Raw genomic sequence first — 27067 nt, 5'->3', positions numbered from 1 at the left:
GTGAGGCCGGGCCGGGCGCGGGCCGTGACGGCAGCAGCGCGCGCCGGCAGCGGGGCCGCGGGGCGCGTGCGCAGTGTGGGCGGGCGGGAGGCGGCGAGGGCCGGGCGTGATGGCGGCGGGGCGGGCAGGGGCCGGGGCAGGGGCAGGTACCGGCGGGGGGCAGCGGCGGGAGGGGGGGGGCGGCCCGGGGGGGCTCCGCGGCGCCCGGTGGGGGCGGCCCGGCGGCGAGCGCGCCCCCGGCTGCAGCCCGTTTGCCCCCGCAGGTCGCAGGAGGTAGGCGGAGCCCGCTCCGTGCCGTGCCGCTCCGTGCCGGCCGCCATGGCGCAGTTCGGCGGGCAGAAGAACCCCCCCTGGGCCACGCAGTTCACCGCCACCGCCGTGTCGCAGCCAGGTCGGTGCCGCGGGGCGGGGGGGGGCGGGGGCTGCCCGGTTTGGGGCTTGGGGGTTGGGGTTTGGGGCAGCTCCGGGGAGCTGCCGGGCCGCCTCTGCCGGGTTTGTGCTTTGGGTGCCGTTGGTTTTCCTCCCCTAACGTGCTCCGGCTCCTTCCTGCCCCCCGGGCACGGTCCGGTCTGCGGGCGTGTGCCCGTCCCCCAGAACTCATCCCCAAAATGCCTTCTCCTTCTCTTCCCCTCACATTCACTCCCAGGCTGCCTCTCCGCAGCCCTCCGCCTGCCCCCGCTGCGCTCCCTGCGCACTTTCCCCGTTTCCCCGAGTCGCTCACCCCCCCCCCCCCATCCCAGCGGCACTTTTTCTCCTCCCGCACAAAGTTGCGGAGCAGGGTGAGGGCGGCAGGCACCAGCCTCACCTGGCTGCGCTGCCTCACCGGGTGGCAGCCCCGGGCTGGGGGCTGGGGGGCTCCCAGGAGGCTGGCACAGCTCAGGGGCGGTCTGAGGGGCTGCCCCCGGCCCGTCCCGGTGTGGGGGGAAGGCTGCAAGCCCCCTGCTGAAGGGGAGGAGCTGGCAGCCATCTTAGGCCGAGCAGGGGCCAGGAGGGAGCCCCGGAGGAGAGAGAGGTGGATGGGATGGGATGGGGGGGGCGCTAGAAGCGTGCCCCAAAGTCTGTCCCCTGCTCCCATCCCTCCAGCCCTGCCTCTGGTTAGCCTACTTCTCAAGTGCAGAACTTAATTGGGATAGGGCTGGTTGGCATCAGTAGAGAGATGGCTCACCTACTCTGTGAGGACAATGTCTGCAGGGATTCGTAGCTGCTCATCTATTCTGGGAACATAAGAGCTGTTAAACACGCCGCTTCTGAGCTTTTGCCTTCTTCCCCCAGGATTTACACCAGTTTTCCTGTTCCTAGTGTCCATCTCCCACTGCAGTATCTTTCTTCTCTCCAGAGTCACTTGAAAGCATTTAGCTTCTTACACCCTTCCCTGCAGCCTCTGCCAGGCCCGGGGGTTGTGCTACCCAGCTCCTGTTGTAGTCCCCACGTCCATGCTTGGTTCCCTGCTTTCTGTACTGGCGGAGCTGCCTTACACTAGGGAGCACAGGAAACCTCTTGAAAAACACGTGGTGTGCCGAGAGCTGAAGAATGGGAGCTGCAGCTGGGCAGTCAGTCCTCCCTCACGCAGCTTTCAGCAGGAAGGTACAACTCTCCTGCCGGGTTGCTTGCCCCACAGGGAGAGAAGCTGTGGGTGTTGAGGCGTGCTGGCTGCAGAGGACTGCTCACCTGTGGCTGAGCTCGAGAAGTTGTGCAGGCTGTAAATCTCAGTGTTCATAAACAGATTAAAAAATATTCCGAATTGTGATGTATTTTCAGAGGATTGACAAAAGGTATAAATACATTTATGCATGCCAGCTGTTTTACCTCTTCCTTCTCCAAAGCATCAAGGTGCTTATGGATGGGGGATAGCACAAGCAACATGATAGGTAGCTTTTTCCTAACCTGTAGCCAGAAGTGGTGACTGTAATGTTAAAGCCCCCTTTGATCACTGCAGAAAGATAATTTCAGGGGTTTTTTTAATCATATTGCTGACTTAATGCTGTCTTGGCCATTCCTGGTGAAGTCACCGTGTGATTTAAGGTTTTTTAATTAAGGTGCCTTACTCTAAGGTAGTTGTAGAGTTACGTGCCATGTAATGAAGGGTTCCTGGCATCGTTTTGGGGCTGCTTACTAATTACTGTCTGTACCTCTGGTAGTAGAAGAGAAACAGGTAATTCCAGGCGCCAGCAAATACCTGTGTATGAGGAGAGACTCCTGCTTGCATTAGAGCAAAATTGTTCCTGTAGTCCTGGTCTCACGGTTTGCTGCATCACATGACTGAAAAAAGAATGAGGTCCCTGTTATGCTGGTTAAGCATAGTTCGAGTATAGATTATGCCTGCTGCAGAAATCTGAGTGTTAGAACATAAAAAAAAAAATACAATTCCTTGATAGCACGGACTGCTTCTTTAAGTGCACTTTATACTTTTGGCTTGGCTTGATGATGTGCAGATTCCTCAAAAGCTTGCTCAGGGAAATACCTTCCTGTCCTCTCAGCACGTGTTGTGTTCGTAGCGCAGTGCTTAGCGTGTGCCCTCTTCAAAGAGTGAGCTCTCTGCTTGCAGTGTGAAACCTGTTTTCACGGAGCTGTAGTCAAGGGGAAGTCCTGGCTGCGCTGCCTTCTGGCAGATGAGCACTGTCTTCTTTGCCATATCCAGACCTAATTGCATTACAGTGGGGAACAGTGCAGCTGATGAAAACAAAAGTCCCTCCAGCTCAGCTATGCGCTTATTGTTGCTGGTGGCCCCTAGGAGATGCCTGAGAAACGTGTAAGAGGAAGACAAGCCTGCAGTGCATCTGGGAGCCACTAAGAAATAGCAGCTGATGCACAGTTTGCTGGCTTGCTCTAAATAGATGGCTTGTGGTGAATACACTGAGACCAGTTTCTATTGTGTGCCAGTTGAGGGATTTTTTTTTTTTTTTTTGAGCAGGTTGTGTGGAGTTTATGTTGCAAGGGTGTTAAGCTTGAAGGAAAAAAAAAAGTCAATTTCTGTGAATTTTGAGAGGCATCCAAAGCCCTGGATAGGCTACTCTTTTATTGTTATATGTAAATATGTATTAATTACCTCTGGAATTCGGAAGCAGCAAGAGGAACTGTTAAATATTATCTTTTTTTTTTTTATTATTTGTCTGCTGCAACAGAAATTTCTGTGACTTAGAAGGATGCTTGAGCTGCAGCCTAGGACTCCAGCCTATATCCGAGCCCTTTCAGACTGACGTGCAGTATTTGGTACAAGTTGTTCAGGCTGCCTTTGAAGTGGGGTATCTCCATCACTGTGCTTACTGCGTGGTAAATCCCAAGAAGCTGTTGTTGCTGTAGGTGTGTGCTGCCAGTAATAATAATAATGATACCTGGCAGTCAGGTCTCAGCTCCCCACTCGGTAAGCTTTTGGCTCTGTGACTGTGCTCTCCCCTCACCCCGTGATAGGTTTTTTGTTTTGTTTTCTACTAGTAATGCAACCACAGTTGCCTATTTGATCCATTTGATCAGAGCCTGCTTGTTCAAGGTGAGTACATAGGGGTGAAAGGCAGTCAGATGAAACTCCTGGAATGCTTCGCAGCAAATTAGTAGGGACAAGATGCATCTTGGCGAAACTTGCTACTGTGTACGTTGGTCTGTAAGGGAATCTCAGCAGTCTTCTCTTCTTGCCTGTTGTTGGTAAGCTGATCTGCAGTCTTGTAGGTGACACGGTGCCCAGTTGATATTGAGTGCTCATAGAGTGGCAGTAGTGGTAGAAAAAATGTTTTTTTTCTTAGTGGAGAAAATGGGATAAGAGCCGTAGGGTGGGCTGGCAATTGCATAAAGGGAGGATTATTGGTTATGCTGGAAGGGAAGTTGTCAGGATAGAAACCAAAGAGCAGAGTAAGCCAAGATCTGGTTTTGGGAGCAAGCATGTTAGTATTTTTGTGGATATTCTGGTACGAAAAGTAGGAGAGGGCTTATGAAACTTGCCTGATGACACTTGCTTGCCAATTTTTGCCTCTGTGCTGGTGTAGAATAGAACATGAGGCTGAATGACAGCAACTAGCATAGTCAAAGAGGTTCAGAGGTAATAGCATGAAGTGAACTCATGGAATTTGCTAATAGGAATTTCTGTTCAGCATCAGGAGCTGAGAGGAAAGACTAATGCGTTTGTTATTTGCCTCGGATGAGCTAGCAAAGTAATGCAGCCAGGAAAAGTGAAAGCTGTCCCAGGATACAGCAGCAAAGCGTTTAGATTGGATTTCAAGCTCTGTGTGAGGCATGTTATGTAAGGCATTGGTGAGGTTCCAGGTGAGTGCTGCTGGATGGCCAGAAATTCGTCTTCAGATTGGAACCAGTGGTGGGAGAAGCAGCGGGCGAGAGGATCAAGGCCTGTCACGGGAGAAGCCTCAGATCTGGCTTGCTTGGCTTCTAAAACAAAGTGAATGTTGGAATTTTCCAGGGGAAATAGTCTCCTGTAACACTGGAAATACTGTCATACTGCTGTACTGTAGAATGCTTGATTTCACTATTAAAATACTATGACTTCCTGGAATATGACAGGATTTGACCCAGATCATAGCAATGGTTTTTATTTTCCCCGTTGCTTACAGAGTTCTTGCAGGTTTCTTTCCAAACTGTAAGGTGAGGGGTGCCATCAACTTGTTTAGTTCTAAAGATCTTCACTCTGCTACACAGAGCAGCGTGGCGGGGGGGGTTACCTCATTCAGAAGGCGTTGGTTGTAGTTTGTGTGCTTTATGGTGATGTTCACTGAGAACAAAGCAGTCTTACTGCATCCGTGGGTCAGGGGTGGCGGCTTCGTTTTGGATCAGGAGGCATGCTGTGGAGCACAAACTGCGCAGGAAGATTACAGCAAATCTGTTCTTAATTTCATTGTGTGTCTTTAATAACTTTGGAAAAGAAAGGAACCCTGTTAAACTCTAATGTTCTTCAGTTCTGAAGGGGGCTGGCTGGCCTGTTTTTGCTGGCAATGTGCTTCTGTGCCGAGTTTCTTTTTAGTTTCATTTGAACATGTGAAGTAGACTGATAGCCTGATGAAGTGATACTTGATCGTGCAGCTGCAAGTAACTTACTTGAAAGCCCCCTGCCAAAGATGGAGCAGGTTTCCAGATAGGTTTGCAGTTCTTTACTGAGACTCACATTGTGCAGTGTTTGCTGTCCTTCAGAGTTCCTTAAGTAAGGCTTAATCATTCTTTGCTCAGAAGCACCACATGCATAAGAGGCAAACCATGTGGATAGCTGGTGCTCATGATACGCTTAGCCTTCTGCAGTGAACTGAAAGTGATACGACAATAAAATACATTATTTTTCATTTCTAGGCAGTCTGGGCTTGTGCAGCATAAAGCCTTCCTAGTAAGAGCTGGAGACAGCTTGACTTGGTCCCTTTATATGTGCAGACTAATTAAACTCCCCGTTGTTACGAGGCTGTTCCTCCTCTACCAGCACCCACATCTACAAAACCCAGCTCACTCCGGGACAAAGACAGTACTGAGTGAGACTAAGCCATGTGCGTTTCCAGAGCAGCACACATTCCATAGGCCTCCGTTTTGTAGCTGCTGCTAGACTGAAGGTTGCTCAGAGCGAAATGGTAATTGATTTGCAGGACAGAGCTGGGATCTTCATCAGGCTCATCCAAAACCTGAAATATGCACACTGCGTCTTTTCTTGAATGTATGTGTTGGGAGGCAGGGAAGGCAGATCTCCCAGATAACTGGGAGAAAGCCCCTCTGTTTAAAGCTGCTGTTTGTGCTTACGTGCGTGTTCTCGTTTCAGCTGCTCTTGGCGTGCAGCAGCCGTCGCTGCTTGGAGCCTCTCCTACAATATACACCCAGCAGACAGCCCTGGCAGCAGCAGGCCTCACTACCCAGACCCCGACCAACTATCAGCTGACTCAGACAGCTGCCTTACAGCAGCAAGCTGCAGCTGCAGCAGCTGCGTTACAGCAGGTAACAAAAAGGAGCGTTTGCTCTTGTCTGTAGGAACTTTCAAAATATAAAACAGTGGTTATGTAAAGCAAAAGTGTCTAAGAGAAAAGTAAGTGGGCAATGCTCACTGTTTTTTTTATAAACCTGTTTAAAAAAACAGTGGGATTGTAGGCCTACAGCTCTGGTTAGCTGTATTAATCAGTGAAGGTGGGAATTATGGTTATGGAGTTGCTATGGAAAGCCTTTGGGGAAAAAGGAGTTTTGCTGCACCTAAGGTGACTATCTCAAGCTTCAAGTATCTCCAGTCACCGTACGTAACTTGATAGCGTTTGCGTGATTTCATGCTGTGCCCTAGATACTATATGTGTCAGGCATAACAAAATCTGTTCTAGCTAGGAGGAGTGCTTCAGAGTCCAGTCTAAAGAGGAATGTTTGGTGTAAAAGTAGTACATATTGATACTGTTTGTTTTGTTTTGTATTGTTAGATGTGGATACTTTTTTTTATCTAAAACATGCTTAGCAGCTTACTTGTATTTGGTGTTTTGGGGGCAATAATGCTTTCTGTTTATGAGATATTTTGCTTTTATCTGTTTCAGCAATATTCACAACCTCAGCAGACTCTCTATAGTGTACAGCAACAGGTTTGTCTGATTCTTACTGCATACGTCACAATTTTTTAAAATACTGTTGGTTATGTGTCTTGTAGGATTTGTCTGCAAAGTCATCCTTACATGGGAAGTTGTTAAACTAATATCTTTTTGTAGTGAAAGAGAGCTTGGAGTTTACAAACTTGGAGAGATGTATCCAGAATGGAAGCCTGTCTACCTTCATGCAAAAAGGAAATCAAAAATCTATTCTATGTGTGCACAATTCCTTCTAAACTTTGCTCTAATCAGGGCCGTGTATTTTAACCTGCTGGAAAGATGCCATCCAAAAAAAGTTCCCTTTTACATATTTTATGGTCTTTCAATTGACAGGATTTTAGAAAGGACATGGAAATTAGAGGCATGGGCTTCTCCAGCTGCCAAAACTTTTTTTTTTATATTCCTATTAACTTTTAGTTGCAAGAAAACAGCATTTCAGATTACTGAATAAATCTAGATTACACAATCTTAAAATTAACCAAATGATCACAACTTTATAGATATGCAAACCACTGAAATCACCAAACCCCAAAGGACTATTAACTGACTCACATTAAACAAAAAAACTCTTACTTGTAAAAAGGAGGTAAAATTGTACAATTTCCTGAACCATATAAAATTAATTTATAACTTTATTTATTTTAAGTTGCAGCAACCTCAGCAGACCATTTTAACGCAGGTTAGTTTGGTTTTATTGTTTGGTCTTCATCCCCAAACACAGATAATGCAAGAGGGCAAATTTGTGACTTCTTGAGCATTTTAATCCATAAAAAGAACTAATATGAATGGATGTTTTATTGGTACAGGTTTCTTTTATCCAGATGTTAAAATATGATTAGCCTTGGTTTCAAAAACTGAATGACAACCGCTTTTCCTTAATCTTAAAGGAAATGTGTATTGAGCACTTTTTTTGTTGTTTGAACTTCAAGTGTTCAGTTGTTTTGCAGTAAGTAGCAAGAAAATTCTCCTTTTAAAAAGGAATTTAACTTTGTGTTAACACTACTGCTGTACAGATTTATAGAGGTTTAAAAAGAATCTCGCTGAGTTTGACAAGCCTAAAATACGAAACCATTCAACACACCGCAGGCTGCTCTCGTACTGTTCACTTACAAAAACATGCTTTGAAAAGAGTTGAGGTAAAAACAGCTGACTTCATTTCACTGTTTTACTGTGTAAAGCTTATATTTTGCCTCCTTATTCTGATTTAATAAGAAGGCAAGCAGATGAACTAGAGTTAGAGAAGGGTTCTTGTTTGCCTCAACCCTTACTAACTCATTTAACAGTACAGTTGGGATACAAATGGAGAAATCTCTAAGCTTATTCCTAGCAGAGTTGGGAATCAGCCCACTGTATCAGTTACCTGTAAACAATAAGGAAGTCTTAATTTTCTTCTAGAAAATGTACATATGCGGGGAAATGTGACTTTTTTAAAAAAAAAAAAGAAAGAAAAGGATAAACAAAGCCAATCTTCATTCAAAATAGCAAAGAAAGATCATCTTTAAAAATAAAGACTTCCACATTCTGAAAATCTCCATTCAGAATAATTGCTTTAGAGATGTTATCAGCTCCTCTCTACATGGGTAAAAGTTCTGTTCCTTGCAGGTATGTCAGGTGGTTAAGAGATTTATAGTTTTGTTTTATTTTGCTTACAGCCAGCTGTTGCGCTACCTACCAGTCTTAGCCTATCTACTCCTCAACCAGCAGCCCAGATAACAGTTTCTTATCCAGCACCCCGCTCAAGTCAGCAGCAAACGCAGCCACAAAAGCAGCGTGTCTTCACTGGGGTAGTTACTAAACTACATGATACCTTTGGTTTTGTGGATGAAGATGTCTTTTTTCAACTTAGGTAAGGTGTAAAGAGTTGTCTGCAGATGTGTTCTGTGATTCCCTCCCTAGAGAAAAGGTTTAGATTGCTGCGTTATAGTTCTGTGACTCCACTGGTAGTCCCCGCAGTTACATTTTCTCTGTCAACACTGAAAATCAGATGGTGGGTAAGTTAGTAGATGTGAGTTCCTTACATGGAATTTTGAGTTTTCTTAATGCAAAACCCAAAGTTAAGAGATGTGAAAGGTAGAAAGCTCCTTGTGATATGAAATGGCTGAATTTATGGGTGATTAAATGCATGCATTTTGCTATCTGCCTATCTTACCTTAATATCGTTTAGGGAACTTCTGTGTTAGGGCCCAAGACAGGTATTAAATTCCTTTGCATTCCGAACCAAAGGTAGATGCTCTTCCTATAAGCTTTTTTCAGTCAACTTTGTCTACTTTCCCACAACTTTAAACATAGCTTGCAAATGTAAAAATAGCTTCTGTAGCTAAATAAAGCTCTCTCAATGTGTTTTTTGTAATGTTTGCAGTGCTGTTAAAGGAAAGACACCTCAGGTGGGTGACAGAGTTTTGGTAGAAGCTACTTACAATCCTAATATGCCATTCAAATGGAACGCACAGAGGATCCAGACGCTTCCAAATCAGGTATATAGAGTTTACCCGGTCTTGCTTGTACTGACTGCTTCTGGTTTAAGCTCGTTCACAACTCCTTTTCTTTTCTGCTGTTAGAACCAGACACAGGCTCAGCCGTTACTCAAGACACCTCCAGCAGTTCTTCAGCCTATTGCTCAGCAGACAGCATTCGGTGTTCAGGCCCAGCCGCAGCCACAGTCCTTGTTGCAAGCACAGATATCAGCAGCTTCAATCACGCCTTTGCTTCAGACACAGCCTCAGCCATTGCTGCAGCAGCCGCAGCAGAAAGGTGCTCCTTCAGTGTCCTAACTCCTTTTTGTGTCTAGTCTGACTGAATTAACAGGTGAACTAATGAGGAAAGGATCCTGTAGAAGGGCAGGGTCATTATTTTTCAGTTTTAGCGTGCATCTTTTCTTCAGGTGTATATGTAAGGTCTGCACTAGCTCAAGAATCAGCTGGTTAGTGCCGTTCCTGTGGACTCTCGTCATTCCTATTAAGTTTTCATAATCTGAAAGTCAATTCAATGTAATTTTTATTTGGATGCTTTTACAGACAATTTGCAGAGTTGAAAGAAATAATTGCAATGTAGCTCTTCATAATTTGGAATGTTCAACAAAATTAGGTTTTGCATAGTGGTATTCTTAAAACTGTTATTTCTGTATTTGTTTTTGTTTTATTTAGTCAGCCAAGTTGACATTTGCAAGAATAAATATTGGTGAATGTAACAAATCTGAAACGAAGGCTGTTGTCGTGTCACTTGAACTTTGTGTGGCTGATAAATCAGTAATAGAATTCAAAATAATAAGACGCAGTTAAGGCATCGTCTTCTTACCCACAATAAAAGCAGGGGGAGAAGATCACCAAAGCAGAACTTTTTTTGATAAATGCTTATTACAATCTAATTTAGTCCTAGGTGTTCAGCAGTGTTTGGCAATGTTTGCCATATTTACAAACAGTCATTTACGTGTGTGCTGTCTTGAGAGAGCAGACATGTTTTGGGGAATTAGTGCAGCAGGATAATAAGAGTAATTTATACAAGAAGCTAATTATTTTACCTATGAATAGAATCAGAAATAAAATGTAAAATTTCTTCTTGTGAGCTTGCAGCATATATATATATTAAAACCTTTACTTTTCCAAAAGAGGGTTTTGTTGTTTACTAAGGTAACTTCTATGTTCTTAGATTTGGGTTAGCTTCCATGTTAAAAAGATGCTTTCAAACTAATTTCAGTTTTTTAAAATCGTTGAGTCTCAGTTTGTATCAAGAGCATAGGTCTCTTGTTTCTTGGGGAGGATATTAATAATAGACTTACTGACTTGAATTATTTGAGAAAATGTACACAAGGGAAACAGCTGTAAAGCAGCAGTGTTTTTGGTGACTGGGAGTAGGCAGTTGCCCACTGTTCCGTGTTGATGCCGTATGTTTTTGTTTCAGGTGGTTTGTTACAGCCTCCTGTTCGTCTAGTCTCACAGCCACAACCAGCTCGAAGACTAGATCCCCCATCCAGATTTTCTGGGAGGAATGACAGAGGAGGAGACCCTATGCCGAATCGAAAAGATGACAGGAGGTATGCTGTTGGGAACAGGTCTTCATAGGATGCATTGATTACAATCTAGTCTAACGGAGCTGAGCTTCTTGCACCGGGCTGAGTCAGTGACATGCACAAGTGTTTTTACCATTAGATGTCGGTGAAAAGTTCTTTCCTGTCTGAAATGAAAGAATTGCATTATCAGTCTCTCCTGTAAATAATGTACTGAAACAAATGGTGAGGAATTTCTCCTTTCTGTTCTGTGAGCCATCTCTGAGAAGTCTAGCTTCTGTTGTACTAGAAAGCTTTGTGTGTTAGCAGCATGCAGAAATATTTATATCTTGTCTGCATGTTTTTTTAAGTCGTGAAAGAGAACGAGAGAGACGTAGGTCTCGGGAAAGATCACCCCAGAGAAAACGCTCCAGAGAGAGATCACCTCGACGAGAGAGGGAGAGGTCACCTCGAAGACCACGACGTGTTGTTCCTCGTTACACAGTTCAGTTTTCCAAGTTTTCATTGGACTGGTATGTTTATAGAACCAAATTTTTACTTAAAGATCACACTTTAATAGTGGGCACAAACTTGTGTGAGCAGTGCTTGCACACACGTATTTAGTGAATGTTAAATTATGATCATAACTTCCTCATAAGGAAGTTCTAATATGTAATGGCTGAGAACCTCGTGTATGAAACGTTTTAGGCTCTGTTGGTTTTGTGTGCTACTGCAAAATGTGCTTATAGCCCTGTTTAATAAATATTCCCTAATTTGTAGAAACCTTAATTAGAAGAATGTGTAGTAGTTACGTGTTCATAATCCTTAATACATGACCTTTTAAATACATTATTCTGAATTCATACACATGTGCACACACTTGCACACATGGTATTAAATACACAGTAGATGTTTCCAATGAATATACCTCTTAATGATGTGCTTTTTTTAGTTGTTTTATTGCTGTATCTTTCAAATAATGTTGTTTATTTCAGTCGTAGCTGCGATATGATGGAACTGAGGAGGCGTTACCAGAACTTGTATATCCCAAGTGATTTCTTTGATGCTCAGTTTACATGGGTGGATGCTTTCCCTATGTCTAGACCATTTCAGCTCGGAAACTACTGTAATTTCTACGTAATGCATAGAGAAGTAGATCCTATAGATAAAAATGCTGCTGTCCTTGATCCACCTGATGCTGATCATCTGTACAGCGCAAAGGTTTGTATAGTTTCCATTATTACAGATCTTCATTAGGTATTTTTTGCAAATAGAGTAAAAAGTTGAGTATAACTGAACTGTGTTTGTTGTGGTTTTTTTTTGTTTGTTTTTTGCAATGATCTGAGCAAAATACAGTATTTTAATTCTTTGAGTAAAGAGCAGGTAGGTGGAGCTTGGTAGAATCATGATGGAAATTCAGTTTTTTCCTGTTACTAGAGCTGTCCTACGTCTTGTTTTTACTGAAATCTATTTTCCATTCTCTGCACCCAGGAAAGAAAGACATCTCACAGGATCTCTGAATGTATTTCTTAGGCGATTCACTCTGAACAGTTAATGGAGTCTTGTTTTCCTTTATGGATCCTTTCTGGGCAGTTGGTGCTATTCCACTTAGTGATGTTTTCTTTCTTACTCCTTTCAGATTCATTTCAATCTTTACCATTTGATGGAAAGTAGATTGAACAGGATTATAGGAATCTCCATTATGGCCCCTTGTGCAACATTTTTGACATGTAAAGGATCTTAGGGTCAAAAAGAATCTTCCTAAAACCCTTCCGTGTATTAGCTCTTCCATTAAAATAGGTCTGAGATTTCTAAGTCAATCTGTTCTAGAAGTGTTTAATGTTAAAGATAAATTTAGAAACAAAACTGCCTTTAACCCTTGTATTTTTGGAAGAGTTACTTTACTGTCTATAAAAAGTCTGAAGCCTTGGCTCAAGTATCAGATGTACTGTGTTGGTTTTTTTTCATTCTACTGATGCAGAGCAAGAACTCTGTTTTAGAAAGTTGATCTTTAAAATATATTCAGTATCTTAAGAAATAGCATCCAGTTTCATAATATTAAGCTGTTTAGATTATAAAGTAAGCTTGTTAGATTTGGCAGGGCCAGTGGGATGCTAAGAAGATGGCAGATGAGTGTCGGCCGGCTCTCTTGTGATTGTGACAAAATGGAAGAAGTCGGTTACGGGGACCAGAAATGTACTCAGTGTGCTTCTTGGCTATTTGGTACCTAGCGGTAACATGCGAGGCAGAGCAGCAATTCTGCATGTTGCTTTTATACGCTTCCAGTTGGTTTGTCTTTTTGTAAGATCGCACATTGCATGTATATCAAGTGGTGAGGGAGTGAAAGAGCTCCCTGGCAGACACGTTAAGCCTCAGTTCTGCAATTTCCTTTTAGCTTGTTCTGATTTATTTTTTTTTTTTTTTTGTTACATTAAGAAAAGTATTGGTATGTATGTGTTTGCAAGTTGTGGTCATTGTTTACCGGTTATACTTGGGAGACCTTCACAAGACTCATCTCATTTACACACCAGGTGATGTTGATGGCTAGCCCTAGCATGGAGGATCTATACCACAAGTCGTGTGCTCTGGCTGAAGATCCCCAAGAACTTCGTGATGGATTTCAGCATCCTGCTAGACTTGTAAAGGTAAATATGCTTCACTGCCAGATGCTCTTGGCAATGAAGGTTGGTTATAGAGCTTTAAAATATTTGTTGGTAAGGGAAGAGCTTGTAGGCAGCTAAACGATGGCTTTGATTTTACTCTTCAGAGATTTAGTTTTTCACTTCTTAAATTTAATGGAGCTTTATCTTTTTTGCTTTCATATTTACTGCTTTCTTCCGCTTACTCAAACTGTAGATATTTGGAGAAACCTATTTAATTAACTGTTAGTCTCTTTTTTACAAGCACTTAAACCTTTTTAAGGGTTCAGCTGTGATGAGAGTACAAATGAAGCAACAGTTAAGTAACTATTGTATTGAAATTTAACAGTTGTTAAGTTGAACAACCTGTAAGTGCTGTGGTGTTTCAAGACAACACATTTGTTCTCTTTTAATTAAACTCCATCATCTTAAAGCCAATGGGAGTGCTTGAATTTATAGATACAATGCTCTTGCAGTCTTATCTTTTGTAGCTGTCCTTTGTCACTTTTAGGCAGGAATATCTACAAAGTTGTTTATTGGAATTAAGATGCCATTTAAAATAGGATGCGTTTATCTTATGTGTTAGAAGGCTTTTAATTGCAAAGGAACAAGCCTCTACAAATAAAGAAACTTGATGGAAAGTCTTGCAAACAAGAATGAGTGATGATGTTTTAAACCTATTCCATTTCTGAAATACTCTGTGGAAAAAAAATAACTGAACTCTTTCTTGACTGACTTTCATTTTCAGATTTCAAAATAACGTGACATTTGCTCACGGATTTCAGTGTGTGTGCTATGAAATATTCTTTACACTTTGGGAAGATGACTTTTTGCCCCTAGCAGGGGAACATTCAGAAGACTCTTTTTGTCTAGTTTTTAGTGGGTATGAAAGGCAAAGATGAAGCTATGGCTATTGGAGGACACTGGTCCCCATCACTGGATGGACCTGATCCAGAAAAGGACCCTTCCGTGCTGATAAAGACGGCTATTCGTTGTTGCAAGGCTCTGACAGGGATTGACTTAAGTGTGTGCACACAATGGTAAGTACTGTACTGCAACGTAAAGTACACCATAGAAGTACTTTTCTGTTATGAAAAATTAAGAAAAGAAACATCTTCTTCTTTGTCAGCCGCTGTTGGTAGCGCAGGTAAACTACTCAAAGGGTGTTCTGTTTTCGTAGTAAGCTCGATTGGTGCCAACTGTGATGAATAATGCATTAAGGACTAATTAAAGATTCTGAACTTATTTTGACGTGTTCTGCTGTAATTTTTAATGAATGTGTGTTGAAAATATTTCTCATTTTGTGCATAGCTGGAGAAGATCGTCAAGAGAACTTCATTTCATTGTTCTTTCGTTATAAATTAGCTGTTGGTTATATAGCCATATTTTCTCTTGATGAGTTTTTGTCCTGCATTAACACTTAGAGCAATTTTACTAGTACCGGAAAGGTCTATTGTAAGCTAAATTTGAAGTGCTTCAGTGCCTCTTCGTTGTGCATTAAGCCTATGTGCACTAAGTACTGTCAACAGGATTGTGGTAGTCTTTTTCTTTGCAATTGTGATATGTTTTTACATATATGCCGAAAGAGAAAATATGGCTTCCATAATTTTTTTCTTTAGATAAACTTCAAGGTCTTGCAGCAAAATTTCTTTACTTGATGTGCTACAAGTGATCTAGGCTCTTTAAAATGTATTGTAGAATTTTTTTTCCAACATGCTTCTTCCCTTGCGACAGGTACCGTTTTGCAGAGATTCGCTACCATCGCCCTGAGGAGACCCACAAGGGGCGTACAGTTCCAGCTCATGTGGAGACAGTGGTTTTATTTTTCCCGGATGTTTGGCATTGCCTTCCCACCCGCTCAGAGTGGGAAACCCTCTCCCGAGGATACAAGCAGCAGCTGGTCGAGAAGCTTCAGGGTGAACGCAAGGAGGCTGATGGAGAACAGGCACTGAACGCTAATCCCTTTTTCTATTTCTGCTTCTCACAGGCACAGGAACACAGGCACAAAATGCACATCACATACTACACAACATACATACATAGGAGGAACATAACTGGTAACAATGACTGGTAAACCAGCTTTCAGCAGTGTAGTGAATGTTGTTTTTTATTTTTATTTCAGCTAGTTTACTAACTTTAAATGCGTATGCCGATATCACAAATGGAATAAAATTGTGCTTATGATGCGCAGAAATTTTTTTACCGTAGAAATAGTTGCTGGAATCTGGGACCAGTTGTTGAGTGAGATGCAGTTTATGAATAGCTGTCTTCAAACATTTTGCCATTTTCTAAAATTTCTAAATTCTCTCTCGTGGCCAATTCTAATTGTGCGATTTGAAATTGAACAAATGCTAGTCTGAAACATCTGAATTTCAGGCCATGTGGCTGATCAACATCTTGGAATAAGGGAAAGTCTGACTGAACAAAGAGGAACTTGGGGGATTTAAAATCCGGGGGAAGATCACACACTGTGTGGTTAATGGAGACCAGCAGTGTCTTTGTAACCCCGATATTCTTTGTGGTGTTGCTTTTCACCCTTTTGTGTTCCACAGATCTGGCTTGTATTGGCTGAGTGGCACTGATCATTTAAAAAGTGGTAGAATGTGTGTGTGAACTTGTCTAAACAATAACTTTAGGAGAAGACTGTCTGAAACAGTTGTGACCTTGCACAGATCAGCAACAGAATTTTAAAAATGACTAAAATGCTTTCAAGCTTTCTGAATGATAATTTTTAAATTTTATTTGCCAGGATGAAGAGGAAAAGGATGATGGAGAAGCTAAAGAGATCTCTACGCCCACACACTGGTCTAAACTGGATCCCAAAACAATGAAGGTAACTACATTTTTAAACTCGTTTCTATCATACATTTTCTCTTTTCAGGGAGGACCTGAAACACAGCTGTCTTTCCCTTAACTGAGGAAAAAAAAATTAGTAGTGTTTTATATGCCATGTTGATTTTGTAGGTATTATGTATGACATCACAGTATGAGAATGTGACTTATGATTTTAAGAGATGAATACAGATAATTGAAACCACTGTGAACTTCTGAACTTTGTACAATTAAAGTATATCACATATGATACTGTTTAACTGGAAAATGAAAGTTCTGCGGTCATCTGGTCATATCTACTTATATTAAAAATGTGGGGTCTAAAATACTTTAATGTTAGTTTAAAAAGGCAATAATGGTACAAAAACGTAATAAAAGTTTTCCACAAAAGAACTAATAGCTTTATACTGCCAAATCTTTTCCCTGCCTCTATGAAGTCCCTCAAAAAAGAGTTATTTGGGGAGAACATGACTTTCAGTGTAATATGTTTTATGCTAGTAAATACTAGCGTTGTACAGTACAGCTTTAAAAAATGCAGTTGAGTTTTCAGTGATCTTACTCTAATTTTTACTTCATCTTTTCTGTTAATCATTTGTTTTGCAATGTCGCTGGTTGATGCCACTTACAGAGGTTTTATTTACCAGGTAAATGACCTTCGAAAAGAATTAGAAAGTCGAACCCTTAGCTCTAAAGGACTGAAATCTCAGTTGATAGCTCGACTGACAAAGCAGCTGAAAGTAGAGGAACAAAAAGAAGAGCAAAAGGAGCTAGAAAAGTCTGAGAAAGAAGAAGAAGAGGAGGAGGATAGGAAATCTGAAGATGACAAAGAGGTTAGGTTTTGGACATGCTTGATTTAAGTCTTATTAAGTGTACATAAATATATAAATTATTATATATAAACTTATATGTTTATTTAAACAAAATTTTAAAAAGTACAGGGTGATGCCTTGCTGAGATTTTTTAGTTCTCAGATGACTACTGGGAACTCCTGCTGTAACTTGAACTACTGAATTGGAACGAAATCTTGGCAAGCTTGAATTCCTGTATCAGCTAAGTCAGTTGAAATGTGCAACTCTATAAATGGTGTTTGAATTAATGTTGGATCCTAAGTCTAAGGAAAAAAAAAATCCCAAACTCCTCAGCAAAAATATGCTCATTTGTGAACGGGCAAGTGCGTTTAACAAGATTTAAACATCTTAAACTTATATGAAAAGTAGCTGCTTAGTTGTGTTGGCTTTTATTGCTGTGTAAGCCTTCAGGGATTTGTGTCGCAATGTTTATTTTGATCTGTAAATGTTTTGGTATCTCAAACGGTCTAAATTCTTCACGTGGCTAATGGTTTGCCTGTTTCCTGTTTTTCTGTGTAATTAAACCTTACTTTTCACATTTGGATAAAATTCTTGTGCATTGAGGTTTCCCAGTTTTGCAGTTGGTAGTTTCATTCCTGTTTAGCCTGGTCTGATATTTCATGAGGGTGAACAAGATCTGTGCAATAACACTAAAGCCCAGCAACAGAAAAGGGGGCATAAATACAACAAAGCATTCTCCATACTTGCTTTTAAACCTGCCTTTTTGTATATTCCTACCTGCAGACCATTATGGGATAATTTGAAATTTTAGTTTTGTCTGCGTAAACGTTGTGTTTACTGGGGGAGCAGAGGCCATGCACTTGCTAATTCTTTCAGCTGCTGCCTTCTCACATAGCTTGGAGGAAGAAAACTCTCTTGGAGTTCCTTGCCAAATCTATCTTTTAAGATTAGGAGCAGGCAGGTTTGATCGTGTTTGCTTTTCAGAAAGCTTAATCTCTGCTGTGACTTCCATATTCATAAGAACTTAATATTCCTGTCTTGGCAATTAATAAGCTGCTTGGTATTTTACCTTTTTTTTTTTTTTTTTAACACCACCACTCCCCCCCAGTTTTTTTTTTAAATCTGTATCAGTTGTATCTATAGATTGCATTTCTTGTAAGCAGAATTTCTGGGTGAGTAGTTACCTGCCAGTTGTTGAAGCAGTATTGGCTATCTTTGGGACAATGATGGTAGAAAATTTGACTTTCTTATATAAGAAATAAACTACAGTAGGACTTCCCTGTACAGTTCTAAAAACACCCAACCAAAATTCTTGTCCAGAGCATTGACTCCTTTACTAACTTGTATACCATTTCTTGGAGTGAATTAGTAGGATTCCTTCCAATGTTAAGTAAACATGCTGCAGTTAGCACCATGAAATTGTTGGAAGATGCTCATTGCTGTGCGGTTAAACACTGTATGTCCTGCTTTGTGTTGCTCAAGTTTTCAGTCTTCACTCTTAGGTGAGTGTTGGCAGTGGGTGCATTGTGCATTCTGTAAATTCTGGTCTAATTTCTGTCTGTCATCTTCATTGCATTAAGCAGCCTTAGGCTTTTCTTCACTTCCTACAAAGCAGTGAGTCGTAAAAACTTAACTTACAGGCTGAAACTTTGGAATATTTTGAAACTTTGGAATATGCTGCATGTTGTTTTGTTTTGCCTATTTAGGAAGAGGAAAGAAAACGTCAAGAAGAAATGGAACGTCAGCGGCGGGAGAGACGATACATCTTGCCTGATGAACCAGCAATCATTGTGCATCCTAACTGGGCAGCAAAGAGTGGAAAGTTCGACTGTAGCATTATGTCGCTTAGTGTTCTTCTGGACTATAGATTAGAGGATAATAAAGAACATTCCTTTGAGGTAACTTGAGGTGCTGTCATATTAATGCTACTTTCCAGTGAGCTCTGCATTGAGACATAGCATTGAAGAAACAGCTGATGCCTAGCAAGCGAATATAGAAGTTTGTGCTTAGTCATTCTTGTTTCTTTTTAATTCTATGCTAACTGCAGTATTCTTAGATTCTGCAAGTTATGATAGCATGACACAAGAAAACTTAATGTAAAATGAGTTAATTTCTTTGTGCAGTATCTAGGAAAATAGTCCAGTATTTGGTACAGGGTTTACAAAAGCAACATAGTCACTCTGTGATATCCAGAAGAAATACATATATTTTTAGATATCGAGCTGAATTTATAACTTATACAGCTAGTCCAGGTCCTATACTACGGTAGTACAGGAAAGAAGAATGTATAAAGTTCTTTAAAGTTTGCAAATTCAAAACAAATGGTAAGAAGTCTAGCACTGCATAAAACTACCGTGGTGAAAGCTTGGTAAGATAACACCTGATGGCTTCTTTTAGTCATAAGTGTACAAATTCTTAATATGCATTTTAAAACTCATTTTCAGTTCTCTTTTTGTTCTTCTTTCTGTGCAGGTTTCATTGTTTGCAGAACTCTTCAATGAAATGCTTCAGAGGGATTTTGGTGTCAGAATTTACAAAGCACTGGTTTCTCTCCCAGAGAGGGAAGACAAAAAAGACAAAAAAGGCAAAAAAGATGAACGAAAAGAGAAAAAGGAAGAAAAAGAAGAAGAAAATGATGAACCAAAACCTAAGAGGAGAAAATCTGGAGATGATAAAGATAAAAAAGAAGATAGAGATGAAAAGAAGGTCTGCAGCTAACTTGTATATCAGCTAGCGTTTCTATCATAATCAGTCATGTAAAAATTTGACTGGTGTCCCCAGTTCATCTTTATCACTTAAATTTGTGTGTGTGTGTGTTTTTATGTGACTAAATATCATAGTGGCATCCCTGCCCATGGCAGGTGGGTGGAACTAGATGATCTTTAAGGTCGCTTCCAACCCAGACCATCCTGTGATCCTATGAAATGTAAGCATACTGAAATTTTGAGTGAGTGTTAGTGTGATGTTTTCACTTTCCTGTTTTTTAGTTCTGAATGGACTAATTTCTAGGAACTTTTACAGAGGGAAGATAAAAGGAAAGATGATTGTAAAGATGAAGAAGAGACAGAAGATGACAATAATCAAGAAGAATACGACCCAATGGAGGCAGAAGATGCTGAAGATGAAGATGAAGGTATCTTGAAATAGGGATTTTGTGACTTCCAGATAAGATTTTTTCATTGCCACTGCATATGCCAGCTTCTTTCAAGCTGGAAGATGCACTGGAACTAGAAAATCAAAAATTGCATTATTACACTAATTTTATTTCAGTAATTCTGACCAGATCTGCTTAAGATGTCTTTCTGCTAGGCATTTTATTAACATCGTCTATATATAAACTGTAGCTGTGGTACTCCAAGTAAGGCATGCATATAGAAGTGGTTTTATTTTTTTCAGAATGCAGACCACTCGCAACTCCCATTGAAGTCAGTAGGAGATGTGAGTATTCGGCACCTCTGAAAAACCAAGCCACTTTTAAGTGCCTAACTTTTCATCAGTTCTAAAATGTCATCCTGTTTTTGTTAGGCTGCAATGTAGCATGGGATTCTTTATGTGATGCTCTAAGGAGTTGATTTCTGTTTGGGTGGAGTTCTGTTTGCCAGAGTAAGTGGGGAAAGGGACTATTAACTTTCCTGTCTGCTAGGAGCAGCAATAATCTTTCTTGGCTCAGAGATTCGGGAAGGTGTAAGGCACCTGGACGCTTTTTGGTTTGTACTTTTGTGGGGTTTTGTCCTCTTAGGTAGAGTTTTTGCTAGAGATGTAGTTCTGAACTTGTAGTCCCAGCACTTTCTAAGAAGTGTTTTCAGTTGTATTTTTGTCAGAGTACTGCACCAGCCTTAAAAAACTTGGTGCTAATCTCTTATTTCCAAAATGACTCTTAATTGCTCATAACCTGACCCTGGAAAGTGTGCCCTGGACTTCTCTGTTCTGTAAAGTGCTTCTGCTTCCCATAATCTGTCCTTGTGCCATTCCCAGTTAGGTTTGGTGAGAACAATTTAATGTACCGTGGAGGTACAGGAGAAACCTCATGGTTCTCAGAAATGTGTTGGCAAAATTAGATAAATGTTGTGATGTGTAGGTGTTTTTTTTCAAACATTTCCTTACGAGAAAGGTGAGCGGTTTCTTAAAGCTGAATTTGGCACATGGTTCTGTGACCAAAAACTTGTACATAAGGTACAGGGCTGCAGGCCATATGTCTCTGCAGTTGTCACATTCCTCTTTCTCTTTTAGTTTTACTGTACTGTCTACCTTTAAAGAAAAGAATAGTGCAGTTTGTGCTTCATATCTGACAAGTGATATGAACCATAACTTTGATCTAAAGTAAAGGATCATATACACCAGTAATACCTCTCTCACTCACTCACTCAGAGTATAAACAGAGTTTTCATTATATAGTTGGTACAGTTTTTACAATGTATTCTAAAATACTTGAAAGCAAACAGTACTGATTTTGGTAGGAATAACCACAGCTGAATGCAGACTCTGCTAAGCCTAATTAAGAATTGTGGTAATTTCTGACATACCACTTAAATAGATAGTGGTGTTGGCACAACTTATTTTGGCCTTGTTAGTGTTTTTTTCAGCTCTTCAATCCTGTGTGTGAGATAAATAAGAATTTACAGAATAAAATTGACAATTGTCTTATATTAAAAACAGAGAAACAACACATTTTAACAGGACTCATTTCTTTTTGAGGAAAATATTCTCAGGTGCTAGGGAGTTTATGTGAACTTCATAATGAACATGCATATTTGAGTTAATGTTTTTCAAATCATTTGCTGTGGGTGTGTTAAATTTTGTTTGTATTTTATAGACCGGGATGAAGAGGAAATGAACAAACGGGAGGACAGAAGAGAGGGAAATAGGCATTGCAAAGAGAGGTCGTCTAAAGATAAAGTAATTAATACCTTTCCTAACAACTACATAGAGCCTTTTTGTTAGAGATGTCTTAATTAAAGCTTGTCTTTGTTTTCACTGTAAGACCTATTTGCACTCCTTGTTTCCTTCAGCACTTCTAGAGTGAAACATTATGCATATATAAAAGGGAACATGTGTCAGCTTTGGGTAAGGTACACACAAGATACTTTTATTTTTATTTTAAAGATTGCGAAGTAAAAGCTCTTGGAAAAACTTTCTTACAACAATCTGATACTGATTTGTCTGAAAAGTCTGAGGACTAATGCTGTATGCAGGCCTAAGAGCCGGATGATCATTTTATCCATGGCTTTCAGCTGCTGCATTCATAAATAACAAAAGCACAAGCTTAGCTTGATTAATAAATGGGCTTTTAAATTGTAAAGCCTGGAATCATTATGTAAATTTTTTTACATTTCCCTGCAGGAAAATGGATGCCATCATTAGCTGTGTTTCTACATCTCCCTGCAGGAAAATGGATGCTTTATGTCATGAGGCCAATAGCTAGCCTTCATAGTTCAGATTAAGGAACAGCATAAGTTAGATTTGTTGTGCTTGAATTTTCTTTATAAATGCTGGAATAAAAAAAGCGTCTGATTCTCCTTTTTTTTTTTTTTTTCAAGGAATATTAGGAGATGTAGGAACAGAAATAATGGAAAACAGAGACTGCAGAACTGCTTTAGCTGTGAGAGCTGGATGCTCATTCATTATGTGTTTATGGGGATTTTGTTTTGAAAACAGCTGTTCAATAAAATATTTGACTGATGAGAGAAGGGATTTTTCCTATTACACTTGTTTATTTAGTTGATTTTACAAACTTTTTGATGTATTAGCTTGAACAAAAGGAAACTCTGTCTACCAGGTGTTACTGTGCATTGTGCTGCTGATTATATTAATCAGCAAATACATTTACCTATCAAACTCAGGTGTAAACATCAGCAAGCTATTTAGGACAAATAATCTTTCAAGATTGTAAAATCTTGTCTTTCAAGATTATTTGTCCTAAATAGCTTGCTGATGTTTACATCTGGGTTTGATAGGTAAATGTATTAGTGGCTTTACTGAAAGTGATAATAAAATGAACAGAGAAGAAACATTAGTTAACTGTAAAGTTTGCTTTTTTTTAGTAGAGGAAAAGAAGGTGATATTTTTACCTTCCTAATGATCCCATAATTAATTTCCTGTAGGAGAAGGACAAGACACAAATGGTAACTGTTAATAGGGACCTTCTGATGGCCTTCGTTTATTTTGATCAAAGTCATTGTGGATACCTTCTGGAGAAGGACATGGAAGAGATACTCTACACTCTTGGACTACACTTATCACGTGCTCAGGTTTTGTATTTATCCAATATTATAGGAATGCTATAGAGTAAATGGAGTTCAGCTTCTAAAGGCTATTGCTTATATACTTTATCCCTGGTTTTTATGCAGCCATTTTGTATTTATGATGAAATATTAATTTGATAATTTGTAAGCTGTTTTAGAATGAAGAGGTAAAAATTTATAGCTTTTAACATGCTCACAATTGCATATGTAGATTTTTGTCTCATGTTTATTTTTTCTACTTTTTTTTCATTTTAATCTCCAGTATGTTAAAAACCAAAAATCTGTGCAATTTCTTTTAAGTTTTTAAAGTTAAAACATTTTTGTTTCGGTAGTACAATTTCTGTGTTTAAGTAATACCATGCTTCTTTCCATGGTTGTTTTAGGTCAAGAAGCTCCTTAATAAAGTAGTACTTAGAGAATCCTGCTTTTACAGAAGACTAACAGATACTTCTAAAGATGAGGAAAACCAAGAAGAATCGGAAGAGCTACAGGAAGATATGTTAGGTAGTGTTTTTTGTATTGTACAAACTTTGCGCAGAAACAGTTCTCTGGAATGATATGGAGCCCTGAGATGTTTGCTTTCTCACAGTAACGAGTGCAGATCTGCAGAGAACCTGCCAATTTGGAAAAGTAAATCTCGGGCAGTAAATCATAAATTTCAGTATTTCTGGTTTCCAGACGTTGTTGCTTTTACAGGATGAACCTTAGTATCTTGGAACAGGAAGGAGGAGGTTAATGTTAACACTTTTTGTTCGCAGCAGCTCTGCAGTTGGGAGGATCAGTGCTGTAGGTAGTAGAACAGAGTGATTTTTCTAATACAAATTACTGCAGAAAGGAAGAATACAGGAATGTCATGAAACAGCATGATCTTTTGGGAGGCTGTGAGTGGGGTAAGGAGGGAGAAGAGCAATGTGGAGTAGACAAACCAAACTGTCTAAATTTTATTGTTTTCCTTACATATGAAGATCCCAAATTATGATTTTAATTCTGTCATGTTAAAGGTGTGGCTTTTGAATTAGTATGAGGTGTTGCTTTTAATCTAATGTAGGAAGCTTTTAACATTAGTCCCTGGAACTGTAGGCAACTGAAAATGTCAATGATTATTTACTAACACTACTTAATCTAATTTAGGAAACAGATTACTGTTGCCATCACCTACAATAAAGCAAGAATCAAAAGCTATAGAAGAAAATGTTGGCCTTATTGTATACAATGGCGCTATGGTGGATGTTGGGAGCCTCTTACAGAAGCTGGAGAAGAGTGAAAGAGTGCGGGCAGAGATAGAACAAAAGCTTCAGTTACTAGAAGAAAAAACAGGTGTGACATTGCTTTGAAGGTGGTATTTACATGGATGCAAGATGCTAAGACTTTTAGTAGATAAGCTAATGTGTGATCTAAGTTGCTTAGATGGTTGGTTGCATGCTATAAACGTACTTTTTCTATTTGCCATTACTCTTTGAACTTGCACATCAACAGTAGTTGAAATACTACTGTCACCGTGCTGAAATCCTCCTGACTTTTAATTCAAATTGAATATAAGACTCTCAAATGTAGTTAGAATTGAGTATTATCAAATGGTAAGGCAGTGCAGTCTTTAATTAATGTTCTTTCAAAATTAATAGTTAGGTGTTGGCATGTAATGGAATATTAGGATGCAAAATACATGGTGTTAGAAGTGACTTTTTTTTTCTTTAAGATGAGGATGAGAAGACCATACTGCATCTGGAGAATTCTAACAAAAGTCTGTCTACGGAGCTCAAAGAAGTCAAAAAGGACCTTAGTCAACTGCAAGAGAACTTGAAAATCTCGGATGATAAAAATTTGCAATTTGAGGGTCAGCTGAATAAGACAATCAAAAATTTAGCTACTGTTATGGATGAAATACAGAGTGTTCTTAAACAGGTTAGATGTTACTTCATTTCTGTTCGTCTATAAGCTTTCTGTAGATTTAATGATACCTTTTTAAAAAAAAAAACTCAGAATGGTGCATATGAGAGGCTCAAAGAGATACTGATTATTTAAAGAAAACAAATACATTATATTTTTTCTAAGCTTAAAACACAAGTTTCTGACTCAAATTTAAAAGTACATATATATTAAAAAAAAATAGTGTAAATCCCAAGTCATGTTAATGCTTTCCTGTCCTGATCTTGTCCGTCCCCATTTATCCAAATGCACTATTCCGTTTGATCAGTTATTAATTTTTCAAGGCAGAATGTAGTTATTTCAATTTATCAGGAGTATTCTAGTAAAATGACTTTTAAGCAACTTGCCTAATGCTCCAGAGCATCCCCATCCCTGTATGAAAAGATATTTGCATATTCCCTGGGAACGCTGGAAGGATCCTTTTTTAAGTAAGGCTGAATAGATGGAGGTTATGAAGGCTACTCATTGGCAAACTGGTACTATCACAGTGCCTTGCTGCTGCTTCTGTCTACGTGTATTTTGAAAATATAACATTTACAAAAACTCAAGCACATGTACAAAGAAGTATGCCGAATGTTTGGCCTTTTCTTTTGTGTGATACAAGTGGTAAGTCACTGTAGCTCATTAAACTGGCAATAACTTGCAGCCGTCTAACTGCCATCCGTATCATTAAACAGTCCTGCATTTCGCTATGTGTTGTAGACTGCTAATCCCCAGGAACTGCATAATTCTGTTTCCACGCTTAAGTAGCCCCAGTTATATCCTTGTTCATTCTGTCTAGTATTTTAGAACTGAAAATGTCTCCTGTGCCCAGTGCTTTCAGACATCTTTGACCAATATCAGTATTTTATATTAGAGCTGTTACATGTTGCCATAATGTAATGAATTTTGCAGAAACTGTTTTCATTTGTTTTTTTCAAAAGGAAAAAAAAAAAGCCTAGACTATAAAGTGAGGCTTCTGGGGATGGTTTTGTGCTTCTTTTTACAATTGTTTAAGTCACATTTAATTACTACTCCATTAGTTTTTCAGGAAGACGCTGGAATTGGTTTAACTAAACTGAGTAAGATTCTAGTTCCTATGGTACTAAAAGTTAAAGCCAAGCAGTATTTTTGTCTTGCACTACTTTATAGTTCACATGAGAAATAAAATTTCCAGCACTCACAGTCTTCTCCCTTTTTTTTTTCTTTTAAAGGATATTGTGAAAAGCGAAGATAGAGATCAGAAATCCAAAGAAAATGGAGCTAACGTATGATAAAACTGCTGCTGTTTAGAAGAACGGTGTTACATAATGTAATATAAATCATGATACCAGAATGTATGGGAAGTGATGCATGTTTGATTTTAGTAGTATAAATATCTTAGTTCCAAAAGATGTATAAAGTTTTATGAATGTGAATGTCTGCTTCTGAAAATTGCTTGTAATTCTTAGCATTCAATTTGAGACACTCCTTGAGTGAAAATAATTTTGCATTGCAAAATGTTCTAGGATGAACTTTATTACAGTTTTAACCCTAATAAAGTTCATCAACGTAATGAACAGTAGCAAGTATTTAATTACCAAATGTTTTTCATTAAAGTCTAGTGAAATCAAAATTTTCATTATTTATAGAATTGCCATTTTTAGGTTTTTATTTTTATTTGTCTAATTAGTCTTTCTAAATTCAAATATAAATCACAAAATAGCATGCTGCTTAATTTTGCAAGTAAAGATTTTTTTAAAGCTTCTCAGATTTTTTTTTTTTTACTTGTCACAACTTTCTTTTCCCTTCCAACTGTAATTTTCCAAAAGTGCTTGTAATAAAGCTTCCTGAGATACAGTAGTTCAGAGTTGCATATGAGTTAAGAAAGCAATAGAAACCTACCACAATACTGGTAGAGTTGTGAGATTTATATGAAAATATATGGGCCTGTTTTAAATGTATGTCATTCGTGTTTTCTTAATTGTTCTTACCTTTGGATTAATATATATGCTCCTTTTTAACAAGTGCAGTGTATTAATATGTATGGTTGGATACCAGGCCAGTAGATGTCAGAATAATGCCTTACATGGACAAAATGCTACCGTTGTAAGTCACCTTTAATTAAATTTGGACTTCTTTCCTA

At 39.5% G+C, this 27067-nt stretch overlaps 1 protein-coding gene and 1 non-coding gene across 6 annotated transcripts; both read left to right on the top strand.

The window, feature by feature from the left end:
* The first annotated feature begins 10 nt into the window (after positions 1–10).
* On the top strand, positions 11–27067 carry CCAR1 (cell division cycle and apoptosis regulator 1). Of its 5 annotated transcripts, none has more exons than XM_068688872.1 (26): positions 11–146; positions 264–391; positions 5738–5910; positions 6486–6530; positions 7186–7212; positions 8186–8379; positions 8893–9007; positions 9092–9284; positions 10431–10563; positions 10887–11048; positions 11511–11736; positions 13047–13160; positions 14028–14194; positions 14889–15099; positions 15904–15987; positions 16631–16816; positions 18502–18693; positions 19268–19501; positions 19817–19928; positions 20192–20233; positions 21609–21691; positions 22897–23043; positions 23421–23541; positions 24169–24354; positions 24734–24939; positions 26157–27067. In XM_068688872.1, the coding sequence occupies exons 2-26, from the start codon at positions 319–321 to the stop codon at positions 26214–26216; spliced, it is 3486 nt and encodes a 1161-aa protein (XP_068544973.1). In that variant the 5' UTR covers positions 11–146; positions 264–318; the 3' UTR covers positions 26217–27067. The 5 variants fall into 5 exon arrangements, with proteins under 5 accessions (XP_068544973.1, XP_068544972.1, XP_068544975.1 ...); XM_068688871.1 differs by having other exon boundaries at positions 7180–7212; XM_068688873.1 differs by having other exon boundaries at positions 99–129; positions 265–391; positions 7180–7212.
* LOC137859980 (small nucleolar RNA SNORD98) lies at positions 13813–13877 on the top strand. The gene has a single exon (XR_011098699.1). It is a non-coding gene; the product is annotated as a small nucleolar RNA SNORD98 (small nucleolar RNA).

Source organism: Anas acuta, chromosome 7 (genome assembly GCF_963932015.1).
Source record: "Anas acuta chromosome 7, bAnaAcu1.1, whole genome shotgun sequence".
In the NCBI taxonomy this organism is placed as follows: Eukaryota; Metazoa; Chordata; class Aves; order Anseriformes; family Anatidae; genus Anas; species Anas acuta.
This window is presented reverse-complemented; position numbering and strand designations above follow the sequence as displayed.